The 24699-nt window shown below is 35.5% G+C and overlaps 1 protein-coding gene across 1 annotated transcript in view; it reads left to right on the top strand.

The window, feature by feature from the left end:
• The window catches only part of STAG1 (STAG1 cohesin complex component), a 346896-nt gene that overhangs the window by 163929 nt on the left and 158268 nt on the right, over positions 1-24699 (top strand). The window contains exons 5-6 of the mRNA XM_020986100.2: positions 8875-8971; positions 23968-24044. Coding sequence (XP_020841759.1) covers positions 8875-8971; positions 23968-24044 — 174 coding nt within the window. The remainder of the gene's footprint in view (positions 1-8874; positions 8972-23967; positions 24045-24699) is intronic.

Genomic DNA, 24699 nt, shown 5'->3' with positions numbered 1-24699 from the left:
TATTGGGTGTTTTCTCTTCTCAAGTCTCTTTTTCTGATAGCTCTATTCTGTTGCCTCTCCTACCTTGTCTGACTGCCCTTCTCACTTTCTCTTTATTCATATCAGTCCACAAGTATTTATTAAGTACCTCTTATGTGCCAGGTACTCTAATAGGTACTGGGGATACAATTGCAAAGAGTGAAATAATCACTGGTCATAAGAAACATGGAATGCTCTCCCTCTTCAGCTCAGCCTTCTGGCTTCTTTCAAGCCCCAACTAAAATCACATCTTCTGCAAGAAACCTTTCCCAACTCCTCTTAATTCTAGGGTGTTCCTTCTGTTAATTATTCCCTATTTTTCCAGTATATAGCTTGTTTGTACAAATTTGTTTGCTTGCTTCCTCCATTCAGAATTTGAGGGTTTTGAAAGCAAAGAATATCTTTTGCCTTTCTTGGTAGCCTTGATAGTTAATACGTGCTTATCATCAGACTTCCACAAAGGAGTTTGGAAAAGAGAAGGATTTCAGGAGAAAGATAATGAGTTGGGTTTTAGACATGTTGAGTTTAGAATGTTTCCAGAACATTTATTTTGAAATGTTCAAGAGGTCATTGGTGATCAAGGGGATTGCTGGGACTCAGTGTCCTCTATGTAAAGATGATAGTTAAGCCCTTGCGAGCTAATGAGGTTACCAAGAGAAATTCCTTTGGAATCTCTTGTTATTGAATTAATAAGACTTCTTTTTAAGTTGTTTTTCTTTTTAATGTTATTATATGAATTCTTTTGTTTCTGTTTATTTCATTCTAAATCAGTTCACACAGATTTTCTCTGAAACCATCCATTTTGTCATGTCTAATACATTTCATGTATCATAATTTGTGTAGTCATTCCCTGATAGGTAGACTCTTAGTTTCCAATTATTTGCCATATAAAAGAACTTTGAATATTGTGTGTGTGTGTGTGTGTGTGTGTGTGTACATACATACACACATACTCACTCACTCTTGTTTGTTTGTTTGTTTTTTAATCTCTGGGGTATAAAGCTCCTGGTGTAGTAGTGATTCAAAGGGTACATACTGTTTAGTGATTTTTGGACGAGAAATTTCTAAATTTGTTTCCAGAAGCTCCACAAACAGTTTATTAGTGGGTCTGTTTTCAAAAAGCTCTTATAATTGTTTGTTGGGGGAGGTGGAGTGTTTGGTCGTTTGAGTCTCCAAGCATGGGGTCTCTGGGTTACCTCACTTTGGACACAGTTTGAAATGTAAGATAAACAGAGATAGCTAAGGGTAATCAGTCCCCAGGCAACTCCAAATATGCTAATCATGAATAAGTCAGTTTAGTATATCATAAGAGTTCATAGGATTCCTTTGTAGTTGGGGGCTGCAGTCAGGAAATCTTCATTCATTCTGACTTTTTTGTTGTTGTTGTTCCCTTGGCAGAACAGATATCCAACAAATTTGTCTTAGGTAGATGATGAAGGGGCCCAGTATTGAATTGGTGAAAGAGAATAAGGAAAGATGGTGTTTGGGAAATTTCGCAACACTTGTGATGTTCCCAAAATGCTCCCTGACATCAGCTAATCTTTTAAATCGGTATTCTTACTTTGATGCTATTTAGAGCAAATCATGGAAAGCCATGGCTAATCATTAGAGGCTCAGATATTACCTGACACCCAAAGGGCAATGAAAAAATGTGCGGTGGGTATAAAAAGGCTATACCCTATTATCAACAGTTAATTTTTCATGCAAGAATCTTGGCTGTGCTGCTTACTACCTTTTTGACTGTGCAAGTTGCCAAATCTCTTCTGGGCTTCAGTTTCTTTATCTGTAAGATTAGAGGATTTGAATGGATTATGTTTGAAATCTCTTCCAGTTCTATTTCTAGAAGGTATAGTCTGAAGTTTCAGAAATATCACTAGAAAAGCAAGTGAGCTGATAATGTATGAAAGCATGAGACAACAGATTAGTGCACTGGGATTCACAAAGTGTTAAAAATCTTAGAAGTCCTTTGTGTGTTTGGTTCTCTGTGGATGATTTATGGAAGGTCATGGACAAATAATACATTGCTTAAGTCATAGTGGACAGGTTATAATCTGCCTCTGTATATAGAATGTCTCCCATTGAAGAGAACAGATATGCTAATATGCTCTTGATAGTAGGAAGAATAGTTCATTAATGTTTGTAACTCCCTTATAGTCTCCAACAACAAATAAGCAATAGCTACTCAGTTAACATTTGTTATATGTAATTGTATTGCCTGTAATATTAAGAAACTTCAATACCGAGTTAACCATTGGAGATTTAAACAGGGCAGCAGAAGTGACTAATGTGAAATCCTCTAGGACAAGCCTTATTGCTTCTAGAAACCTCAGAACAGTTGGGCTAAAAAAAATACTTCTCAAAGCCCCATAGCAGTTACAACTGCTCAAGACACATGATTCTTATTTTGGTTACTATTTTTCAATATTTACTGTCTTTCTGTTGCTGTCTTCATTTTTTTTAGAATGAAACATAAATTTTCCTATTTCACTCTTAAGACATTTTTCAGAGGACTGAATTTTACCAGAGAAATATATGACTGGACAGTACAACTGAAGTTATCTTAAAATTATGTAGAATTCTTTCCACTCTGCTATTTAATAAGTTTTTTGCTATCATTCAGAAAGCCGATAGTATTGCGGCTGATGGGACTGTACTTTTCTGAAGTGTATACCATGTAGTACTTCTAAAATAAGGAGATTATTGACCAATTTTGCAATTTATCAGTAATCATTTTTGGAGCATTTATTATGGAAAGAGCAGTGTTCAAAAGAGCTGTTTTGGGGAAAACATATTCTTCCCCAGAGCACTGCATAATAACTCCCATCAGGTATAATACTCTGTAAGCTATTGGTCAGTTATAAGCATAACACAGTCCACTGTCACTTTAGTCACTTAATGCTTGTGCAATATAAGCATCTATGGTTTGTCAAAGAATACTGGCAGCTTCTTCAAATTACCAGCAATAACAATGTTCAGGAAAGAAGGGAAACCTAATGATACCTTCAACAGCACCCATAAAATCCATTTTACTTCTATTATTCTGGTGGAAAGGGGGTATGGCTGATAATAATGATGTTAAACTAGGTTAGATTATTAATATTTTCACAATAAGTTCCCTAAAATTCTATTTTCAGTAATTTAACAGAAGAATATCATTACCACTTGAATAAAGTCTATTCTGTGTAGTCTGCCATTCAAGGCTATACAGTGCCTTCATTCTTAACTTTGTTCTTTACTACTTTCCTATGTTTATCTTCTGCTTCAGAAAAATTGGCTAACTCACTATCCTCCAAATCACTTCCATGTTTTTGTGTTTGCCACATACTTAGAATGCTGTATTCCTCTGTGACTTTGGGCAAGTCACTTACTCATCTGTAAACTAAGAGGCTTAGACTACATCGTCTCTAAGGTCCTTTCCAGCTCTAAATCTACAATCCAATAATCCCTACATCTTTCTTCTTACCTGTCCTTTAAGATTTAGTTCAAATCTTTCTTCTGCCGTAAAGCTTTCCTGCCAAATGCAGCCTAATGTATTCTTTCTCCTCTGAAATGATATGAGCTATTTTTGTCTGTATAGTTGAATTGAATTTGTGTCTTTATTTCCTCCACTGCCTCTAGTGTAGTGCCTTCCACGTAAGTTCTCATCATATATTTGAAGAGATCCCTGAGGGAGAAATTATAGAGCAAGTAAAGTAGTCAACCAAGGATTGAGCCTGGAAGTTCACTGTTAGAGGGAATGGGAATGAAGTGATTAAAACCAGAGAAAATGAGGATAAAAAGAGAAGATAGTGTATTGTACAATATAGCATATTCTGTAGGAGGCAAATTCATGTTGTGAACATCATTGATATTGGTAGGATTGGATACATGATTGGAAATGTGACTGTTTCATTTTATCTAATGAAACAGTACATAGAAGGGGATGGAAGATAACACTGTATATTACAGTGATTTCTTCTGCAAAAATCTACAAACTGGAAGGTAGAACTATTAGGGAGAGTCATGAGGTGAGGGTCAAGAAAAAGAGAAACAGAAATTATACTGTTATAGGATTATGACATGGATGACCAAGTTGGGAGAATGACATAGATGAGGACTGAGAAACAGGTCACAAATTTGGCTAATCAGTGATGGCACTTCAACTATCTCGATATTTCCTGGAATGTCATTTCTTCCAGATATAGCAGTTTACTTACTTTTGTGATAATTTCATTCATTAAAACCTAGCAAGGAAGCAATAAGAGCTGATTTTTGACTAATGAGGTACTGGTTGCTGAATTAGGTAGTTTGGAAACTGGAAGGAAGTGGTTATTTCCGTCTTCAAATTTTTGAGAAAGAGAATTCTCAAATGTACATAATATAAACATGTAAAAATAATTGTGTTTATGTGTGTTCATATGCATAGAGAGAGAGAGCTTTAAGGTTTGTGAAGCATTTTACATTTGTCATCTAATTCCCCAAATAAGTTTGTGTGGTAGGTGCCTTTATTATCCCCATTTTACAGATGAGGAAATTTGGGTTAAAGAGGTTAAATACTTGAATGTAATTTTCTTTCATTGTAAGAAACACAGAGTATAAAGAATTCAGAGATTAATAAGAATATTTATATAAACTGGCACAGAGGAAAGTAAATACAATCAGGGAAACTATATACAATGACTACAACAATGTAAATAGAACCAAAAAAAGGGAAAATGAATGCTCTCTACTTATAGCAAACAAGAATCTGAGAAAATTAGTTTCCCTTTCTTCTTTGAAAATGTAGGAGACTCTGTGTGTGTGTGTGTGTGTGTGTGTGTGTGTGTGTGTGTGTGTGTGTGTGTGTGATGCATGCACTGTTACACTTGGTTGATAGGTTGCTTTTTTGGACTTATTTTCTCTTTCAATATTTGTTACAGGGGATGTTTGGATGGGAGGTTGACAGATTTATTTAGAAATTGAGATAATGTAAAAACAAAAGATTTTAAAATTTAAACAAATTTGAAATGATTATTGACTTGACAATTTTCTTATTTTCTCAATTAGTAGCTACTAATAGTACAATTACAGTGTTGGTTCATGAAAATTTTTTACATTTAAAAAAAGCCACATAGTCAAAAATTGATGCTTCCTGTTTTAGAACATAATAATGAATGCCTGGCATTTAAACATTTAGGAAGGGAAGTCATTGTCAGATCTCATGTTTCATCAAGAGCAAATCATAGCAAACTGACCTCATTTCCTGTTTTGACAGGGGTTGTAGATATTTTTCATAGTGTGTCTCAATTTTGTCATAGGGAAATTTCCCTGTGGAAAAGATAGAAATATATAGGTTAGATAATTATTTAGCTTGATTGATCCAGAAGTAGTTGAATCACAACCCGAGTAGTCCAGAGGGTTCCAGGATAGATGTCCCTGACTCTGTGCTACTTAGCTTTTTTATTAGGTACATGGATTGATCATCATGCGTTTATTAATTGGCTACTATCTATCAAGCACTGTGCTAAGGACTTAATGATATAAATGCCAAAAAGAAAAAACAAAACAATCTCTGCTTTCAAGGAGCTTATTTACATTCTCTAGGAGAGACATGTGTACATATAGGTATATAATGGGTATGTACAAAATAAGAGTACATTATGGGAAGGGAGGATATTAGCAGCTGGGGTTCAGGAATGGCTTTATATAGAATGTGGCATCTGAGGTGAGACTAGAAGGAAAACGGATTACAAGAGGTGGAAGTGAAAACGAGTATCCTAGGCATGAGTGCTAGCTGGTGCAAAGATAGGGAGATGGGAATGGAGTTTTGTGTATGTGACAAATAGCAAATAGATCTGTGTGGCTGAACATAAAATGAATGGAGTGGAATAATATGTAAGAAAACACTAAAGACAAAAGGGGAATAGGTTGTGAAGAACTTTAAATGCCCCTATGGGTAGTTAATATTTGATCCTAGAGGCAATAGGAAGCCAGTGTAATTTGTTGGGTTGGGGGATGATACTGCATAAAGCACTTAAAAAAAAATCACTTTGATAGCACTGAGACCTGGCTTCTTCCTGATGATGCAGCTTCTCTGGCTAGCCCTTCCAACACTAGTTGCGCTTTCATTTATATCACTCCCCATCACACCCAACTCACTGACTATGGTGAGGGCTTTGGCTTATTCTTTGCTCCCTATTCTCATTTCCAGGCTTTCTCTATCACCATCAATCAGTAACTTCTTTGAGATTCATTCAATCCATATTTATCGCTCAGTCAGAATTCTGATAGCTTTTGTCTACAAACCTCCCAGGACACTCCTCTTCCTTCCTCAATGACTTCAGTGTCTGAATCAGTCTTTCTTCCTCAACTGCTGCCACATACTAGAGTACTTCAAGGTGTCCAGGCTTATAGCCTAGGTGTCGTCTTTGACCCCTTACTCTCTCTAACCCCACATTTCAAATCAGTTGTGAAGTGTTATCATTTTTACCTTTATAACATGTCTTGTATACCCCCACTCGCTGCCCTCTCCTCTCATGCCGCCACACCCTGGTGCAGGGCCTCATCACCTCATTCTTAAACGATTGTAATAGCTTGCTGAATTGGACTTACTGCCTCAACTGTCTCCCTACTACAATGTATTCTCCACTCACCTGTCATTGATATTCCTAAAATGTAGATCTGACCGTAAAACCTCCCACCCCACAGCAGCTCCCTATCACCCTGTGACAACTCGTGACTTTTGAAGCCCTACTTAACTTGGCCCTTTTCTGACTTTCTGGTTTTCTTTTACCTTTCTCCCCCCTCGACATACTCTGTCATCCAGTGACTCTGGCCTTCTTGCTTCTACAAACAGGACACTGCATCTCCTTCTCTGAATATTTTCACTGGCTGTCCCTTGTGTCTGGAATGCCTCTTCATCTCTGCCTCCTATCTTACTTGGCTTCCTTCAAGTCTCAGCCAAAGTCCCCATTTTGTGCAGTAAGCCTTGTTGAGTCCTCTTTAATCTTGATGCCTTCCCTGTGAGATTACCCCTGTCTTATCCTGTATGTATCTTTGTGCATCATTGTTTGCATGATGTCCCCCCCGTTAGACTGTGAGCTCCTTGAGAGCAGGGACTGTTTTTTGCCTTTGTATCTCCAGCGCTTAGCACTTGATAAATACTAGTTGACTAGAGAATGAATTAGAATGGGGGAAAATCTTGAGTCAGAGAGACCAAATAGGAAGCTGTTGCATTAGTCTTAGGCAAGTGAGGTGATCAGCATCTGAACTAAAATTTGACAACTGACTGGCTATATGGGGTGATGGAGAGTGTGAAGTTGAGGATGATACCAACAGTACTAACCTGAATGACTAGAAGGATATAGCATCATCACCAGTAAGAGGGAAATTCATAAGAATGGTAGATTTTTGGAAAAAGGAAATGAGTTCTATTTTGTATATGTTGAGTTTGATGTTCTTATGAGGCTTCCATTTTCTACAGAAAAGGCTTTGTGTAAGATGAAGTTGGAGCTGAGACTTGAAAGAAATGAGGGATTTTATGAGGTAGATGTGAAGTACATTCCAAGCCATGGGGGACTACCAGTGCAAAGTCATAGAGAGAAGAAATGAAATGCTGTTTGTGCAGAACAAAGATAATGCCAGCTTGGCTAGATTGTAAAAGTAAAGGAACATGCAGGTGGGAGTGTGGGAATGAACAAGTTGAGCCCATTGGGGCTAATACAGTGTTAGGCTCTGTGCCAAGCCTAGGGCTACAAATGCATTTAAATAAGCAAGATAATATGAGGAAGGAGAACACCTAAGGGTGAAGCAATCAGGGGGAGTAGAAAAAGGCAGAGGAGAAAATATGATGTGAGGATGTCCGAGAAGACTAGTGATATAAAAATAAGGCTGAAAAGATATTCCAAGGGTGGGCAACCTGCGATCTCGAGGCCACATGTGGTCCTTCAGGTCCTCAAGTACAGCCCTTTGACTGAATCCAAACTTGACAGAACAAATTCCTACAAAATCTTGCCCAAAAGGTGTTATAAAACAACTGTAAACTGTTGGTCTAAATGTACATTGTACTAAACTTGTTTTGGTATATGGAAAATGGAATGCTAACAAATCCCTAATGGAATTTGTTCTGTGAAGTTTGAATTCAGTCCTTAAAGGCCACACTTGAGGACAAAGAGGGCCACATGTGGCCTTGAGATCGTAGGTTGCCCACCCTTGGAATAAACATTCAACATATCATTAAAAGTATAATTTATGCACAAAGGAACAACTTAAAATTAGGAAGAATGATGAAAATGTTATGTCTCAGCTACAGTAAGAATATAGTTGTATTAAACACTTTCTTTGCTAGCTGATAAAATCTCCATTAGTTTTTTATTTTTTACTATTTTTAGAGATGATTTTGTTGGTAGATTTACTTCGGCTTGTCAATATCAAAAAAGTGTAATTAATTATAATTCTTTCCTCTAAAAATACATTGCACTAAGAAGATTTCCATTCAAACTTAAATTGCTTCCAGGTTCTTATTTTCCCCTTCCTTTTCTGTTGTCAACGATACTAACCTAGAACAAGATTAGTAGTTGCTAACTTAATTATAGTTATTTTCACATTTTTTGATTGAATTCTATCTGCCACATGTGGAATTATGCCAGTACTTGCAAGTGGAGATTTTATTCTAATGGATCAGCTCTTTGACATAGGGTTTATTACACTTTGGTTGTCCTATGAACATGAAAGACTACTTTATTACATTTGCTTACATCAAAATAATTTCAGGTAAATAATTTTCTCCTTCATGTAGGAAAAAAATGCCATAATGTCTTTGAAAGTTTGTTGTTCTGAAAAGCATTTTTTACTAAGGTTCTCATTTTTTTTGTGTTTTTTTTTCTTTTTTCTTGACAGTCTGTGGTGGATGACTGGATTGAATCATATAAACAGGACAGGGACATAGCACTTCTGGATTTAATCAACTTCTTTATCCAGTGTTCAGGATGTCGAGGTACAGAATCTTGCCAAAAAAGTGATGTAAAATAACTGTAAACTATTGGTCTAAATGTACATTTTACTAAACATATTTTGGTATATGCAAAATGGAATGCTAATCCATTTCCATTTTTATAGTAATTTATTTGCATGCGATGTGTAAATCATGGAGCTTTACTGTGGCATCTTTATGCTAAAGTAAATTATTGATTCAAGAAGTTGTATAAGGTTATTAAAATAGATTTGTGTTCAGCTTTAGTTACATATTATAGAAATAAGAAATGTTGGAAGAATTCTGAAGTGAAATTTATTTAAATATTTTTTAATTGGAAAAAACCCTAAAATTTTGTTTATTATAATATTTTTTATCTATTTTCATCTTGTATGTTGATCATTCTGGACTATTTTGAACATTCAGTTTTGCTTATTCAGAAACTAATCAATAACACTAGAAATAATTGGGCCTTGCCATATTAATTGAAATTAATTAAATTTAATATGACTAGTTTCTCATCCTGATTGAAAAATGTGCTCATTTAGAGTAATTGTTATACCTCTAAAACCATTCTTTGGATCTCTAGTAGTGTATACTAGTTAGATACTGGCTCAGACACCAAGAATCTACTATGTAATGGAAATTGTAGCTTCCATTCTCTGTTAAAGAAATTGTTTCTTACCCTCTCTAAGGTCAATACTTGTCTAGAAAACCATCTTCCTATCATTGACAAAAAACATCTCTGCCTTGCGTAGTGTCAGGATCTAATATTAGCAACTGATCTTTTCTCAACTTATGTTTTTCCTGCTGTGTATTATAACACTACCAGGATTCCTTTAACATCTGTTTCTTACCTTTTTGCTCTAAGTTTATTTTCCCCTGACACATTCATTTTACATTTTCGGCTTTGATCTAGAATTCATTTTCATTTAAATTGTTAATCCCATTGTTATGTTATAATGTTATTCATTACCTTAGTATTATTTTTATTAGATATAATAAAGTGTCAATAACAAGGAGAACAATAGAAGCTTTGATCATTACACTTTATCTTGCTCCCTTTTGCCTAGTTTCTTAAGCACACAAAAAACCCCATAACCCTCAATTATCTGTCCACATAGATTTAAAATGCTATACTTAATGCAGTACTCTCCTAATCTTTTTGTCGTGCCTCCCTAATGTGTGGAGATGACTTTGGTTTTATAGGCCATTCTAGTAGAGTACAAATTCTAGAAAGCCTTTTTTTTTGGTGAGACAGGGTTGAGTCACTTGCCCAGGGTCACATAGCTATTAAGTGTCAAGTGTCTGAGGCCAGATTTTAACTCAGGTCCTCCTAACTCCAAGGCCAGAGCTCTATTTACTGCACCACCTCACTGCCCCTAAAATTCCTTACCATGGTTCTATTAAGCTATGTTTTATCAGAGGACAAGCCTAGTTAATTTTTTAAAAAAGTTCATCACCAGCTTATCTACTTTTATACTCAAGGATCTGTCATCTCATAGATATGGGTATTCTTTCTGATTGGTACAAACTGTGGCCTATCTACATCTTTTTATCTTGTGTGACTCATCCATAATCTCTTAGGAATCTTTCCAAGGAGCCTGCCCAACATAATAGGGACCTTTCCATAAGTCTCTTGGCATTGTATGAATATCAGTGAAACATTTAAACTTTCCATCTGTTAACACATCACTCAAGCTATATGACTGGCTCACCTTCCCCCCCCATTTCTCCTGTGTAACACTTCATTGCTAATAAGAACCACAGAATTTCAGAGTGGTAAGTAACCTTAGTAACTGACTCATCTAATATATACTTGAAAAAGTCACACCCCACCCCCACCCCTCCCCCGTACAGTATACTTAGTAAGTGCTCATTAAGCCTCTGCTTAAAAACCTGAGTTGAGGGAGAACCCACCACCTCCCAAGGCAGGCCATTCTAATTTTGGACAACTCTTAATTGTTGAGAAGTTTTTCTTTATATTAAGCTCAAATTCGCCTTCCTGCATTCCTGAACTTGGTTCTGTTCTCTAGGGCCAAACAGAACAAGACTAATCTCTCTTCAACATGACAGCCTTTCAGATACTTGAAGACAACTATTGTGTCTCATCTGAACCATTTCTTTTTTTGTCTAAATATAACCACAGTTCCTTCAAGCTTCTTTCATATATTATGTACCTAAGGCCTTTCTCCACTTCTGCCCTTCTCTGGATGATCTGTAGTTTATTAATGTCCTTTCTAAAGGGTCATAACCAGAACTGAAAACAACTCTCCAGATATGACCTCATTAGGGAAGAATATAGTGGAACTAAAGCCTCCTTATTCCTAGAAGCTTTGCGCCCAGCCAGTAATGGAGCATACCAACACCACATTCATCTCTTGACTACATTTTGAGTGACACTACCCTCTAATTTTTCAGAGACTGTTGAGTCTTCAGAGAAATACTCATGACATGAATTGTACCGCATAATGACACTGGTAAAATACTCACATTAAAAAGATATGTCTTTGTTTCATGGAGAAGCTTGAAATCATTAAAAAATTATACAATTTTAGCAATACAGTTGAGTGTGCACACACCCCTATTCAGATCTGAGCCCAACTCATTGTCAGTCTGCAGTATCTGTCCAAGATATAGCTTCTTATGAAACAGCTCCATGGCTTGTCCATCCAACTGCACATCTGTCTCTGTGTGTGTGTGTGTGTGTGTGTGTGTGTGTGTGTGTAATTAGGATAAACTTCTTTATTAATTATTTTGGATCTTATTTAGTAGGTTTTTCAAAGTTAACATGCCTTGGTGAGACGATTTCATCTGAAAACTGGAGCATATGGAGGAGTTCACCATTTCTAGGGAATGCCTGTTATATTTGACTGGAATATAGGACATCCTCTGTGACAGAGGAAAATACTTTTGATGAATATATGTGTCCCTTTTTCACACGGTCCTTAAACATTTATAAATCTCTTAATTTTTTCAAGGAATCTCATGATTTTAATTCATAACCAAGGGAGAGAAAATAAAAATAATGATCTAACATTATTACTCACAATTATATGCCAGCAAAACTTATGCTAACTGAAATGAATGATTATCTACAAAAATATATGATGTCCCATTAATGTATTTTTTAAAATCTTAAACCATCCTAAAGAGCAAGCCATAAGTGATATATTAAGTAGGGGAAAAAATGTTGGTCCAGGATGATTTATCAGTGAAATTCCAGCAACCATTTTAATAAATAATTTGACAAAATTATTCTCAATATATGTAAAAGGGAGCACTCCAGCAAACTAATTTTTTAATACTAATATCCAAACCAGATAAGCAGTAAAGAAAAGGAAAAAAAGGGGAAAAAAATAAATGAAAATCTTATTAATGCAAATTTTAAAAAAGAAACAACTTAGCAAAGACACTGTAACATCTTATCCAAAGAAGCGTTCCCTCTGAACAAGTTGGATTTTATACAAAGCGAGTCAACAAACATTTATTAATCACCCACTATTTGCCTCTTTCTCTGGGTTTGAATGGGAGGAGGAGAGCTAGAAGGGACGAATTATTAACAGTAGTGATACCCCAAAAGTAGGACCATTGTAACATTTATAAAAATGCATAAAAGAGAACAGAAAGAAGTTGAGAAGAGTTACTTATACAGTAAGTAGATTGCTTTTTTTAAAAAAATCTAACAGTATGAAATGGAGGTTCATAGTTTCACATAGAATCCTCATGCTGTGCTCTGGTATGTAAGAAAATACACTCCTTAAAAAACAGTATCTAACAGACTGATAGACTAATATCCTGGTATTGACAGTGATGATCCCCTTTGTTAACTCATACCCCTGCTTCTCTAATTGCGATAATCATTTTCTGACTGAATGCAATACTTTTTGAATGATACAATACTGACACTTTTTTGATACTCAGCAAATACTTAATGAGTACCTGAGTTTTTTTGGTTGGTATTGTAGAGGGAGGCAGAAATAATAATTTCCCTTGATAGTACTTTAAGATTTCATAAAAGTTTTACAAGAGGGCAATGATTGTACAGTCTAGTAGAGATAATAATATACGTATGCATAAATATTAGAGACAGAACTTCATGAATGTCAATGTGTATCCTGAAGTTTATACTTCATTTGGAGAGAGAAAAAATGCCATGCCTCTTCTACTGTTACCTTATATCCTTGGAAAAAGACCAGAAACTATATTTTCTAAGTTGCTTAGATATAGGGTGTAATGAATATAGATTGAGACTCTTTTATCTCAGTTCCCACCAATGAGTAAGTTCCCAGAACCTGGTTACATCTCCCTTTCTGGCTTCTCTGATACACATCTGAGAAGTGAGGAGTTATTTTCTAATTAAGTCAGGTCAAGCTTCTGCTTGTGTGCTACCTTGAGATTATCAGTTGAAAATCGTTTAGTCATTCAGTCTTAGTTTGGTATTATTAGGAATATTACTAAGGTGAAGCAGTAATAACAGTTGGTATATTCTCCCCTCCTCCACCCCAAGAAAAAAAATCTGTAAAATAACTCTTTAGATGAACATACAGAATCCAAGGAAAAGTTGGCTGAACCTTAGACACTCCATGCATCAAAGGAGTAACTGACAGGTCCTGGTTGCTACAGGTATTTTACTTCCATTTGTGTGGTGCTCGAGGAGTTCTTCTTAAACATAGTGAAGCTATATCCCGATTGTCCTATCTGGTAACATTCCTTCAATAGTGGGGGGAACCTGGGAAGTCAAAAATCCTCTAGACCACTTGAAGCGTCAAGTCCCCCCTCAGGCTAAAGGGTTTGGGCTGATGGGAAGGAGACCTGGCCATGCCCAAAGCAAAGACTCTCTTTCCCCAACCAAGACAGTTTCTTAGAAAGCCATTCATGCTCCAGCCTCTCAGGATTTCTATCTTAAAAATTGTAGAAGCTCCCTGGAGCCAGTTCAGTTTCCTCAGCTTGTAGGAACATGATTCTTGTGCAAGGTCACTGCAGTTGGAAGGACTTTTTGCACTTAGTCTAAAGCCTGTGATTGATTGATTGACTGATTGAATATTTTATACCTTATCTAGAGTAGAATGACATGGTGGAGTTAGTATTAATTCAAGCTACCTTTATAAAAACATTAAAATGTAAAGATAGTAAAATAAGCTAAAATAAAACATATGTACCAAATGGCATCTAAATTTATAAAGGAAAAGTTCGCTTCACTAGTGGGAAACACTAATGTATCCCTCCCCGAGTTAGAAAAATATAACAAAAAGATAAACAAAAGATCAGATGTAGAACTAAACAAAATGTTGGAGAATTAGATCTGAGTGGGACCACCAAAGAATGTTCACATTTCTCAGCACCCCACATGGCCCTTTTTTTTAAATGGGCATAGAGAAATTGCAAATAAATGTACATATAGGCAAAATACTAAGCACTTCCCTTGGCTGATCCTAATGTAATAAAAATAGTAATAGATTCAGGCACACAAGGAAAAGAAATAGACCTAACTGAGCCTTAATAATGAAGTCCTAAGTACCAAATTGGGTAAAATCAGAAAGTGTGATGTAAGATCAAAACAAATTATCAGTCAAAATGCTGGTGATTTTACGATCATTCACAAACATAGTATGAGAGCCAAATGCAGAAATGTAGATAACAGCTGTCTCCGATATGTAGTCCATAGTAGTTATACAAAAAAACCAAGCATTTTTTATTGATTGGAAGAAACATGTAAAGTGTCTATCAGCTACATAATGGCTAAACAGTTATAGTATATGTGTGTGATGGAATATTATTGTGCTATAAGAAATGATGAAGAGAGCATGGTTTTAGAGAAATCTGGGATGATTTGTATAAACTGATGCAAGATGAAGCGAGCAGAACCAGGAGAACAATTTATGCAATAACAGCAGTATTGTAAAGACAAATAACTTTGAAAGACTTAGGAACTCTGATCAACACAGTGACCAAATACAGTTCTAAAGGACTGGAGATGAAACATGCTACCCACTTTCTCATAGAAGAAGTGAGGGTCTCAGCATAAAGATTGAGACTTTTTTTCTAGACATGGCCAGTGCAGGAATTTGTTTTGCTTGACTATACATGTTTGTTAGCAGGTTTTGTTTTCAATGCATGGGAGTTAGAGGTGGGAGGGAAAAGAATGTGGATCTGAAAATATAATAAAATTTAATTTTAAAAAATAAAATTTAAAAAGAAATCATGCATTGATAAGTAATAAATAGTATGAGACTTTAAAAGACAAGAGTGAATAGATAGAATTAATTGCTTGCCAAATGACTAGTACAGTCTGTAGCTGAACTACAGTTTCTTTTGGGTAACTGTATTCATTCTGCTTCTACTACAGTCTTTCCTATCCCTTCCTACTCCAGGTGTTACAGCTCTTTGTACTTCCCTGCTCCTAGATTTTTAAAAGTTTCATCTCTACTCTAGAAATTTCATTGTTATTTCAAGCAGTCTCTGCATAGAAGCCAGTTTGGCATCCAAAGAGTGCCCACTGTTATTACTTCAAATTTATTTACCTATTAAAAAAAAAAGAACGAAAACATACATCTTTGCTTCAGGTGGCACTAGGTGGAGAAATTTTATTGCTAGGGTTATGGTGAAGAAGAAGGGTGCTTCTGATAGCCCTGGCTGGAATTCAGCATGCATATTATCACAGAAGTAATAATATATAGGATTCCACAGATAAGTATTATAGATTGTTTAGAACTTGTTAAGAGCAAACTTCAACCACTTTTCATAATATGGTTTTTATGAGAGACTGTTCAACCAGTCATCCAACTTGCGAATTAACTTTTATAACATAATATATTATGTTCAATACTGCCTGTAGTTATATAATTCTCTCATGATGTTACAGTGATTTAGGAATGGAAAGAGAAGTCTGTGGTTGAAATAATTTTTTTCTTTCACATATGAAATTTGTAGTAGCAAATGGGAATTGGAAAGAAAATAAACTGTTGGTAGGAAAAGATGGTAATGCAGAGATTTAGCCAATTAAGCAAATTGATCAATGCTTTCAGGAACCAATTGTTGAGGAGATTGTGTGTGAGTTATGTGGAACATTCTTTGTGGAGACAGCTGGGTTAGTTTACAATTTTGGTACTTGAATTCTAGAAAATTCTCTTTTCTGGAATATTAAAATATGTGGGATTGGCACAGGTATATATGTATATGGGGTGTGTGGGTGTGTGTCACAAACATTAAATGTAAATGGTAATTCAATAAGAGTAAAAAATTTTTAAATATATAATTTACCTCTTTGTTTTACTTTTTCTATGTTATTTATTGTGCTAATTGATCTTGAATATTGATGGGTAAAAATTATCTTGGTTCTGCTTAATTAATGTAAGCTTTAAAAATCTATGAATAGGAGCAGCTAGGTGGTGCAGTAGATAGAGCACGGGCCCTGGAGTCAGGAGGATCTGAGTTCAAAGCCAGCTTCAGACACATGATACTAACTAGCTGTGTGACCCTAGGCAAGTCACATAACCCTGATTGCCTCACACACACCCCCTCCAAAAAAAATCTATGAATAACAGTCCTTTAATTTTGATGTAAGCAAATAATTATACATGGCTAACTTTTTTAATATACCATTCAGTTCCTATTCTAATGCTCTACTGTGGTGTGATAGGTGATGCTGGGTTTTCAAAGCCTAGGCTAGCAGAAATTATATAAAATCTGGCACCTTCTATTCATCTGGAGAGGCTTTTTAAGTACAAGATGGTATGAGCTATATCTGTTGTCCAGTGCTAAAATTAAAGATATTCCTCATTGCAAAGGATTAGGCATTGGAGGATCTATTTCTTGCCATCTTCTAAAGACCATCTACTGAAGTGTTGTGATCTTCTTTAGTGGGAGGAGTACTCAAACTGATGAAATCACAGATCTTTCAGGTATAAAAATAACCATGTAACTCAATCCAAACACCAAAAGCCTGACCTCTTTTACTTTTTTTTTTCCAGTGAACCGTTTGTATGAGGAACTAACTTTACATCCATTGTGTGATTTGGTCCTCGTAGTATATCATTGCAAGTTATATACAGTCGCCTTTTTACTGATGAAATGGAGGTTGAACTGGTTTAAATGACATAGCTACTAAATGGCATTAATTCAGACCCACTAATTTCAAACTCAGTATGTAAGGTTTTATTGAAACCCAATTATCCCCTACTTTAAATCCAGCACTCTTTTCACTATATAGTACTGTTTACTAATATGTAGTGTTCCTTGAATTAATTTGGATATCTTTCCATTTGTATAATAAAGTGTGTACATACATACATATTACATATACTTCATGTTCATGAATATTGAATCTAACTCTCAGGTTAGTTCAGGTCTGTTAGTTAGAATTAAATGTCAGCATAATACGTACTTAACCTTATATCATTTTTAGATCATCACCCCTTTCTGGAATTCTCATTTGTATGCTTATGGACAACTTGGTTTGCTACTTAGCTACCTTAAGTTATCAATTGAGTGTCTATGCTATGCAATAAAATCCTACCACCTCTGGAGATTTATGGTTACTTATCTCTTTAGACTAGATCAGGGATCCATAAACGATGGCCCTCAGGCCAAATATGACCTGGTAGCTGACCAGCCATATAAAAACTAGCCAGGGAGGGGACACATTTGGCTTGGGGGCCATAGTTTGCCAACCCCTGGACTTGACTTTAATCTTAGGACTTCTTTTCAAGATTGCATGCAACTACCTATACTGAATAAATTTTCAGCTTATATAGTCTTCCTTTCCATAAAAGAAATATACTTTATGCATGCTATAAACTTAGTAATATACTGTTATTTTTCCATGAAAAGGAATGGGAAAGAGTAAAACTCTATCAGTGTATCCTTAGGTCTGTATCCAGTATCTACTGTAAATTTAAAGCCTAGTGGATAGGACAGTGCCTAGAAAACATTGATTACCAACTTTACCTCCCTGTTATCATTACGGCGCCATATTAAGCATCTTTATGCTTATATATAAGGTATATGTAGATCATATTGACCCACACTTTTTGATATTAAAAGTATCTTTTGCTGCTATCTTTAAATACCTCTTTACACGTGGTGCAGTGGATAGAGCACCCGCCCTGGATTCCGGATTCTGAGTTCAAAGCCAGCTTCAGCCACATGACACTTACTAGCTGTGTGACCCTGGGCAAGTCACTTAAGCCCATTGCCTAGCCAAAAAAAAAAAAGATTTAGTAGTGAACTATTTACAGGTGGGCATAATTGAAATTTTAAATCACTCATATAACTAAGCAATACCACTTGGCTACAGTTAGCTCTGCTGGCATCATTTCCCTATAGCATAGCCACAAGTGATGGAGGTGTGGAAAACTGTGTTAAGGACCCAAAAGAAGTAAGGGTGAAAGAGGAACCAGCTAGTCTCCCCTATCCATTGCTTTCCATATTCCTCTTATTCTTATTAGAAAAGAGAAAGGAATATACATTTATACAGCTGCCTTCTACTTTCCAGGCACATACAAAGGGCTCTTTATAAATATTACGTGATTTGATCCTCACAACAACCCTTGGAGTTATGTTCTATTATCATTCTCATTTTACAGTTGAAGAAATGTAGGCAATAGTCACATAGCTAGTAAGAATTTGAGGCTGAATTTAACTCAAGACTTCTTAACTCCAGGCCCAGTACTCTATCAGTACCCCACCATCTACTTCAAAATGATTGGCCTTAATCTTAGCTATTTTTAGGCTACCATAGGGAAATAGCTGTAGTAGAACAACATCTCTAGCCCACTGGGACTTTGTTTTGCATCAGCGCCTCCAGCAGTCTCCATATACAACGTTTTTAAAGGATTAAAGAGTTCAAAGAGAAATCAGCTTCTCTTAAAGATTAATTGGCTTTGACTACATTATCTGTTTGCCAAAACTGTTCTCTATACCCTTTCCTCCATTCAGGTTCCCTGAAATCAGTCTTCTCTAATAAACATCTTTTACCTTATCCCTATCTCCACAGCCTCACTCCTGGTCATTCTCCCCTGAGTTTTATCCCTAATTTCACTTTTTTTTGTCACATTAATTTAATATTATTTCCACATGCCCCCTCTCTCTTGTTTCTGATCCTCTCAATAAATTCAGCTGCAGTGTCCCTGGTGATTTGTAAAATGAGCATTTCCAGATAGGCCCTGAACTCCCTGGTAGATCTAGATCCATAATTTTTCAGTCAAGCTCTGTAATTCAATTCTGTTAATCTTCAAATTATTCCCTAAACACTGTCTCATAATTTATTCTCAAGAGACTCATCCAATTTTTTATTGAAATCATAGAAAAATCTCTGGCTTTATGTATAGATTTTGCTTTATAACTAGCATTCAAAACTACAATTATACATTCCTACTTCTACAGACAGGCTTTCCCAGGCTCCTCCCCAGCTGGTAGTAACTTCCACTGTGAGATTACCCCCCCTCAATTTACTTTTTGTCTTGTATTACCTAATTATTTATGTGCTGTCTCTCTCGTTAAAATGTAAGCTCCTTGAGAGCAGGGATTATTTTTACCTTTCTTTGTATCCTGAATGCTTACGAAAGTGCCTGGCATATAGCATATAATATGTGCCTAAAAATGTTTTTTGATTAACTGATATACTTATACCTGCATTAAAATTTTGCATATATAAGGGATACAGATAATATTTGACAGTAGTTGAAATTCATTTTATATTTAAACTTCATAAAGCTTGTTTAACCCCTTTTAGATGAGAACAGGAAGTTTATAGTTTTAGTTTGTAGATCAAAACGTAATTTTGAGATTAGTTTAATAATTTATAGTACATGGTAAAATGGAAGGGGCATTGTCTCTGAAATCAGAGAAGTACCTGTATTCAAATCCTGCCTATGTGATCTCAGACAAATTACTGAGGCTCTCTGAGCCTCAGTTTTTTCATTTGTAGAATGAGACATTTGGCAGGATTCTGAAGAACCAATGACGAAGCATGCTATTCCTACCCCCTTCTACCATTGCAGTGATAGGCTCAGACTTAATTATAAAACATACTTTTAAGACAGTGTTGGAATTTGTTTTGCTTAACAATGCCTATTTGTTAGGTTTTTTTGTTCCTGTTTTTTGGTGTGGAGTAGAAATAGGGTTTCCCTTCAAGAAGGAAGAAAAGAAAGTCACTGGAGCATTTTTTTAAGTTAACAGAAGAACTCAGAAGAAAGTCAAAAGAGATAACAGACAGAACAGTTATGAAAGTTACATACCAAATTTATTAGAACCTTGAAAAGCAAGCTGTGCATATTTTAGATTTGCAATTTCATGTGATCCCCTTTTTTTGTTCTATTACATATATCAAAGTGCTTGTTTTATTTGGAGTTGAGACCAAAATATTAAGAACAAATTAGTAAAATTGTGGGATTGGACTATATGAACTCTTAAGTCCCTTCTAGCACTAGTTCTATGATCATGTGAATTGTCTGGAATGTGGTGGCTAGGAGTGGGTGTGATTCAACTTATTCATCCTTTCAGAACCAATACTTTTCACCCTCAGCTTACTTGAATCGAAATTTCTCCAACATAAGATTACTATAAAGTTCTTGTGTAATTTTAAAATCTCAAGTGTGGATATTATAGGAACAACTAGTAAATGTCATTTTAAAATAAACAATTTCTCATAGCCAATTTAGTCTTATAAGATATACAATTATCTTCTGTATACATAACTAATTTGTCAAGATTTGAAAAAATACATTGGATGTGATTGGAGTTTTTCCAATGTTGGCATTTTTTTAAAAATGTAGTGTTTCTGTTGGAACTCATCAAAGTACTGACTACTTTTTCTTTCTTAAAACTTTCTCTTCCCTTGGTTTCATCTGAACTAGCCTACTCACATTCTGCTCACATTTCCTGACAACTCCCCCTTTCCCCCATCAATTCCCATGAGTTCAGTTATCTTCTCTGTTAAATAGACTCCTTGTTCTGAAGTTTACTTGTTCAGCACTCTTCTTTTTCCAGAGTTCCGGTTTTGCATTAGCTGTTGCCTGCCAGACGTCTTCATCTTGAGGTCCCAGAGATATCTCAAAATCAATATGTCCAAAAACAGAACCTGACAAATTTATTTATATTCTATTGTTAGTATTTTTCATCTTCTTCTCTCCAGAGATTTTGTCAGCAAAAATTCGCTAAAAACCTACACTGTACCAAGCAGTGTTAATCATAGGGATTCAAAGTATAAAATGAAAGTATATGCCTTCAAGAAGTTTACATTCTATGCAAGGAAATAATATATATAAGTAGATAAACAATACATATACAAAGTAAATGCACACTTATTATAGGGGAGGGGGAATGCTCGCAACTGAGAGGTTCTAGAAAGGATCCATGTGGGAGTTGGCTAATAAGCTAAACTGTAATGGAAGTTAAAGGTTCCTGCACTAAGAGTCAAAAGCAAGGAAGCATATTCCAGGCATAAAAGCATCTCATAGGGCTGCAGAGATTGAATATGGTCTGTTGTGTGCAAAACCACAAGAAACCCATTTTGGCTAGATGTTGGAATGAATGAAAGGTAAGTAGTGTATAAGCCTGGAAATTTTTTTTTTTTACTCCACGAACAGAAGAGATTATATCTTCTCCTAGAGGTAATAAGCACACCCTGGACCTTATAGAAACAAGAGAATGATGAGCTAAGACTTCTCAGCTTTAAAAATATTACTTTGGCAGTTGTGTAGAAGATGTACAAAAGAAGGGAGAGGCTTTAGGTAGACAAGACCAATTGCACTTGGAAGGTGATTAAGTGAATGGAGTAGAAGGGAACAGCTATGAAAGGTATTATTGAAGTAGAGATGAAAGTCATCGCATCTGGATTTGGTATGAGAGAGAATGAGGAGCTGAGGATGACTCCAAGGTTTAGAACCTGTTTTGACAGGAAAGAAAGTGCTGTGGACAGAAATAAGGATAATCAGAAGAGGAATGGGTTTTGGGGTAAAAATGCGTTATGTTTTAGATAGGTTGTTTAAGATGCCTATAAGACATCCAGTTTGACATGTCCGCTAATAATACAACCACAGTAATTCAAGCTGCAATCACTTCTGGCCTAGACCTCTGTAATATCTTTCTATTTGATCTTTCTTCCACTAGTCCCTCTCCCGTTCCATTCATTCTCCAGTTAAGTGCCAGATTGGTATTCCTAAAGCTCAGGTCTGACCCTGCCCATTCACTTACTCAAAAAAGTTTTAGTGGCTATTGGATAAAATACAAACGCCTCTTGGACATTTATACCCTTTTACATTAGGCTACCACCTGTCTTCCCAGAGTGATTACTACCCTCATGTACTCTGCATTCTAGCTGAAATTGGCAGTTTCATAGTGAAGCATGACATTTCCTGCTGCTGTGCCTCTTCATAAGCTGTTCCCCCTGTATGGAATGTTCTCTGTTGTCACTTCTACCTCCTTAGAATCCCCATTTCCTATCAAGGCTACCTCTGTCTCATAGAAGAAACTTTTTGATTCTTCCATGCATAGAAACCTCTTTCCACTGCCAGTCCCAGTCCTCACCTATCAGAGTATGGCAACTTTTTGGGTTTTGTTTTCTTTGAATGCAAAGTTATTTCATGGAAATGCTGGTGAGAAAGCTCCCGCTACAAATGCAGCTCTGCAATTATTCTTCAGTTTGTAGTTGGAGACAGTTTCCCAGCGGTTTGAGAGGCTTCTTGCCAAGGTTAAATAGTCATGTTGTCTCAGAAGCAGAACCTGGACCCAGATCTTTCTGACCCTGTGGCTTGTAAACTTTGTATTCACCAAACTTATGTTTTGTATTCACTTATCTGTGTACATATGATTTTCTCTCAGTAGAATGTAAGTTCTTTAAATAGTTGGAGCTATTCTCATTTTTTTTCATTGTATCCCCAGTACTTAGCACATAACTGATGCTTACTGGTTATTAAATTAAACTGAACAGAATTCTCTTTTATCAGTCACATTAAAAAAAAGTTTATTAAATGTCTCCTCTTTGCATCATATGTAGTATGATGTAATAGAGACAACCTGTAATTAGAGTCAGGATAAGCTGTACTATCTCACCTCTAAAACATAGTGGTGTGATCTTGGACAGGTCATTTAACTTTTAGTGCCCTGGATCACTCTCTAAAACTATCAGATGCATACCATTTGCCCATCTATAATAAGAAGAGGTTCTTCACACAGAGCTTCTATACCTATAAAATGACAAATATTCCTTCCGCTCTTCCAAAATGCAGAATAGTATTGGTCATGAAATTTTAAATTAAGATTTAGAATTCAATCTTAAATTTTACTAGCCTATTATACCCTTTTTATTATCAAAGTTCCTTGGCACTTAAACTTTTATGAAAATTTTTTAGGTTTCTTGCTATAATTATTTATAAGTAGATTCTCGCTGAAGAATTCTGGGGTTCTCTTACTCAGAGTATGCTTATTCTTAGAGTAAGGGAAGATGAAGTGATCTTTATTTCTGTTCTTATTTACAACTAATTATTCATATGTAATAAAAATGGAATTATATGATAAAAATAGGAAGATAAAGTCAGCTTCTTTCTTTTTTAAAAAGATTATCTTAAAGAAAATTCTGGTCACTTGCTCTTCTTTGTGGAGAACAATACTAGAATAAACATGCTAGAGTTACTCTAAGAGACAGTGGTAAACATGAGATTTTTAGTGTTAAGGAATAGTGGAAAAGTCTTCTAAGAAAAGTGAAGTCTTCATTCTTGGAATTTTTAAAAAAGATTAGATAATTAATTTTTTGTTGCTTATATATACTTATAACATCTGGCGTATGAGGTGTAGGATCTCTTGAAATTGACCTAGCATGATTATTTTAAAAATAAAATTCTTAAGTGGCATAAATCTCCAACAGTACTTTTTGATGAATTTAAAATATATCACTTAGAAATTCACAATTACATTTTAAGTTAATATTAAATTCAGTATTATAGCAATTATTTATAATGTTAAATTTCACTTAATATTGGTATTACTATATTGAAATAATTATAAATGTCTCTTTGTAGGTACTGTAAGAATTGAGATGTTCAGGAATATGCAGAATGCAGAAATCATCAGAAAAATGACCGAAGAATTTGATGAGGTAACAATATATTTATATTTACATAACTTTTTCAGAATGAAAATGTCTCTTGTGGATGTATGTGACACGCGTTTACCTTTTTTAATCTCTTTATTAGCATTGTAATTTAAATAAAGATACACTCTGCATAACTATGTTTCATATGAGTTTGATTTGATTTGATAAAGTATGGAACAGTGTTCTCAAGTTCAAAGTTAAGAATGGTTTGGTTGTATTGTTGTCCTTCATTCATGAAGAGGAGGAAAATGACATCACCATGTTGGGGTCAAGATACAGTGTGTCCGACTGTGACTGATCAGACTATTATGTGCTTGGAAGGCTCTACAACAAGTCAGGCACAAATAGTCCATATAAACATTTGAAGTGGAGATGTCTCTAAATTTGCACATCTCACATATATTTTGAGCTAATGGAATTATGCTCTGCTCATAGAGCACAGTACCTTTGATGCAGGTGTACCATGCTTAGTGGTTCTGTGCTAGTGTCTCCCATGTCTAATAATTAAATAAAAGTTCTGCAGAGAGACCTTGAGAGTGTCCTTGTATTGCTTTATCTGACCTTTGTGTGAATGCTTGTCTTGTTTGTGTTCTCTATAAAATAGTCTTTTAGGCAAATGTATGTTTGACATTCAAAACAGTGTGTCCAGTCCTTTGAG

This window comes from Phascolarctos cinereus, unplaced genomic scaffold (assembly GCF_003287225.1).
Source record: "Phascolarctos cinereus isolate Bilbo 61053 unplaced genomic scaffold, phaCin_HiC Scaffold_726;HRSCAF=1367, whole genome shotgun sequence".
Lineage (NCBI taxonomy): Eukaryota > Metazoa > Chordata > Mammalia > Diprotodontia > Phascolarctidae > Phascolarctos > Phascolarctos cinereus.
This window is presented reverse-complemented; position numbering and strand designations above follow the sequence as displayed.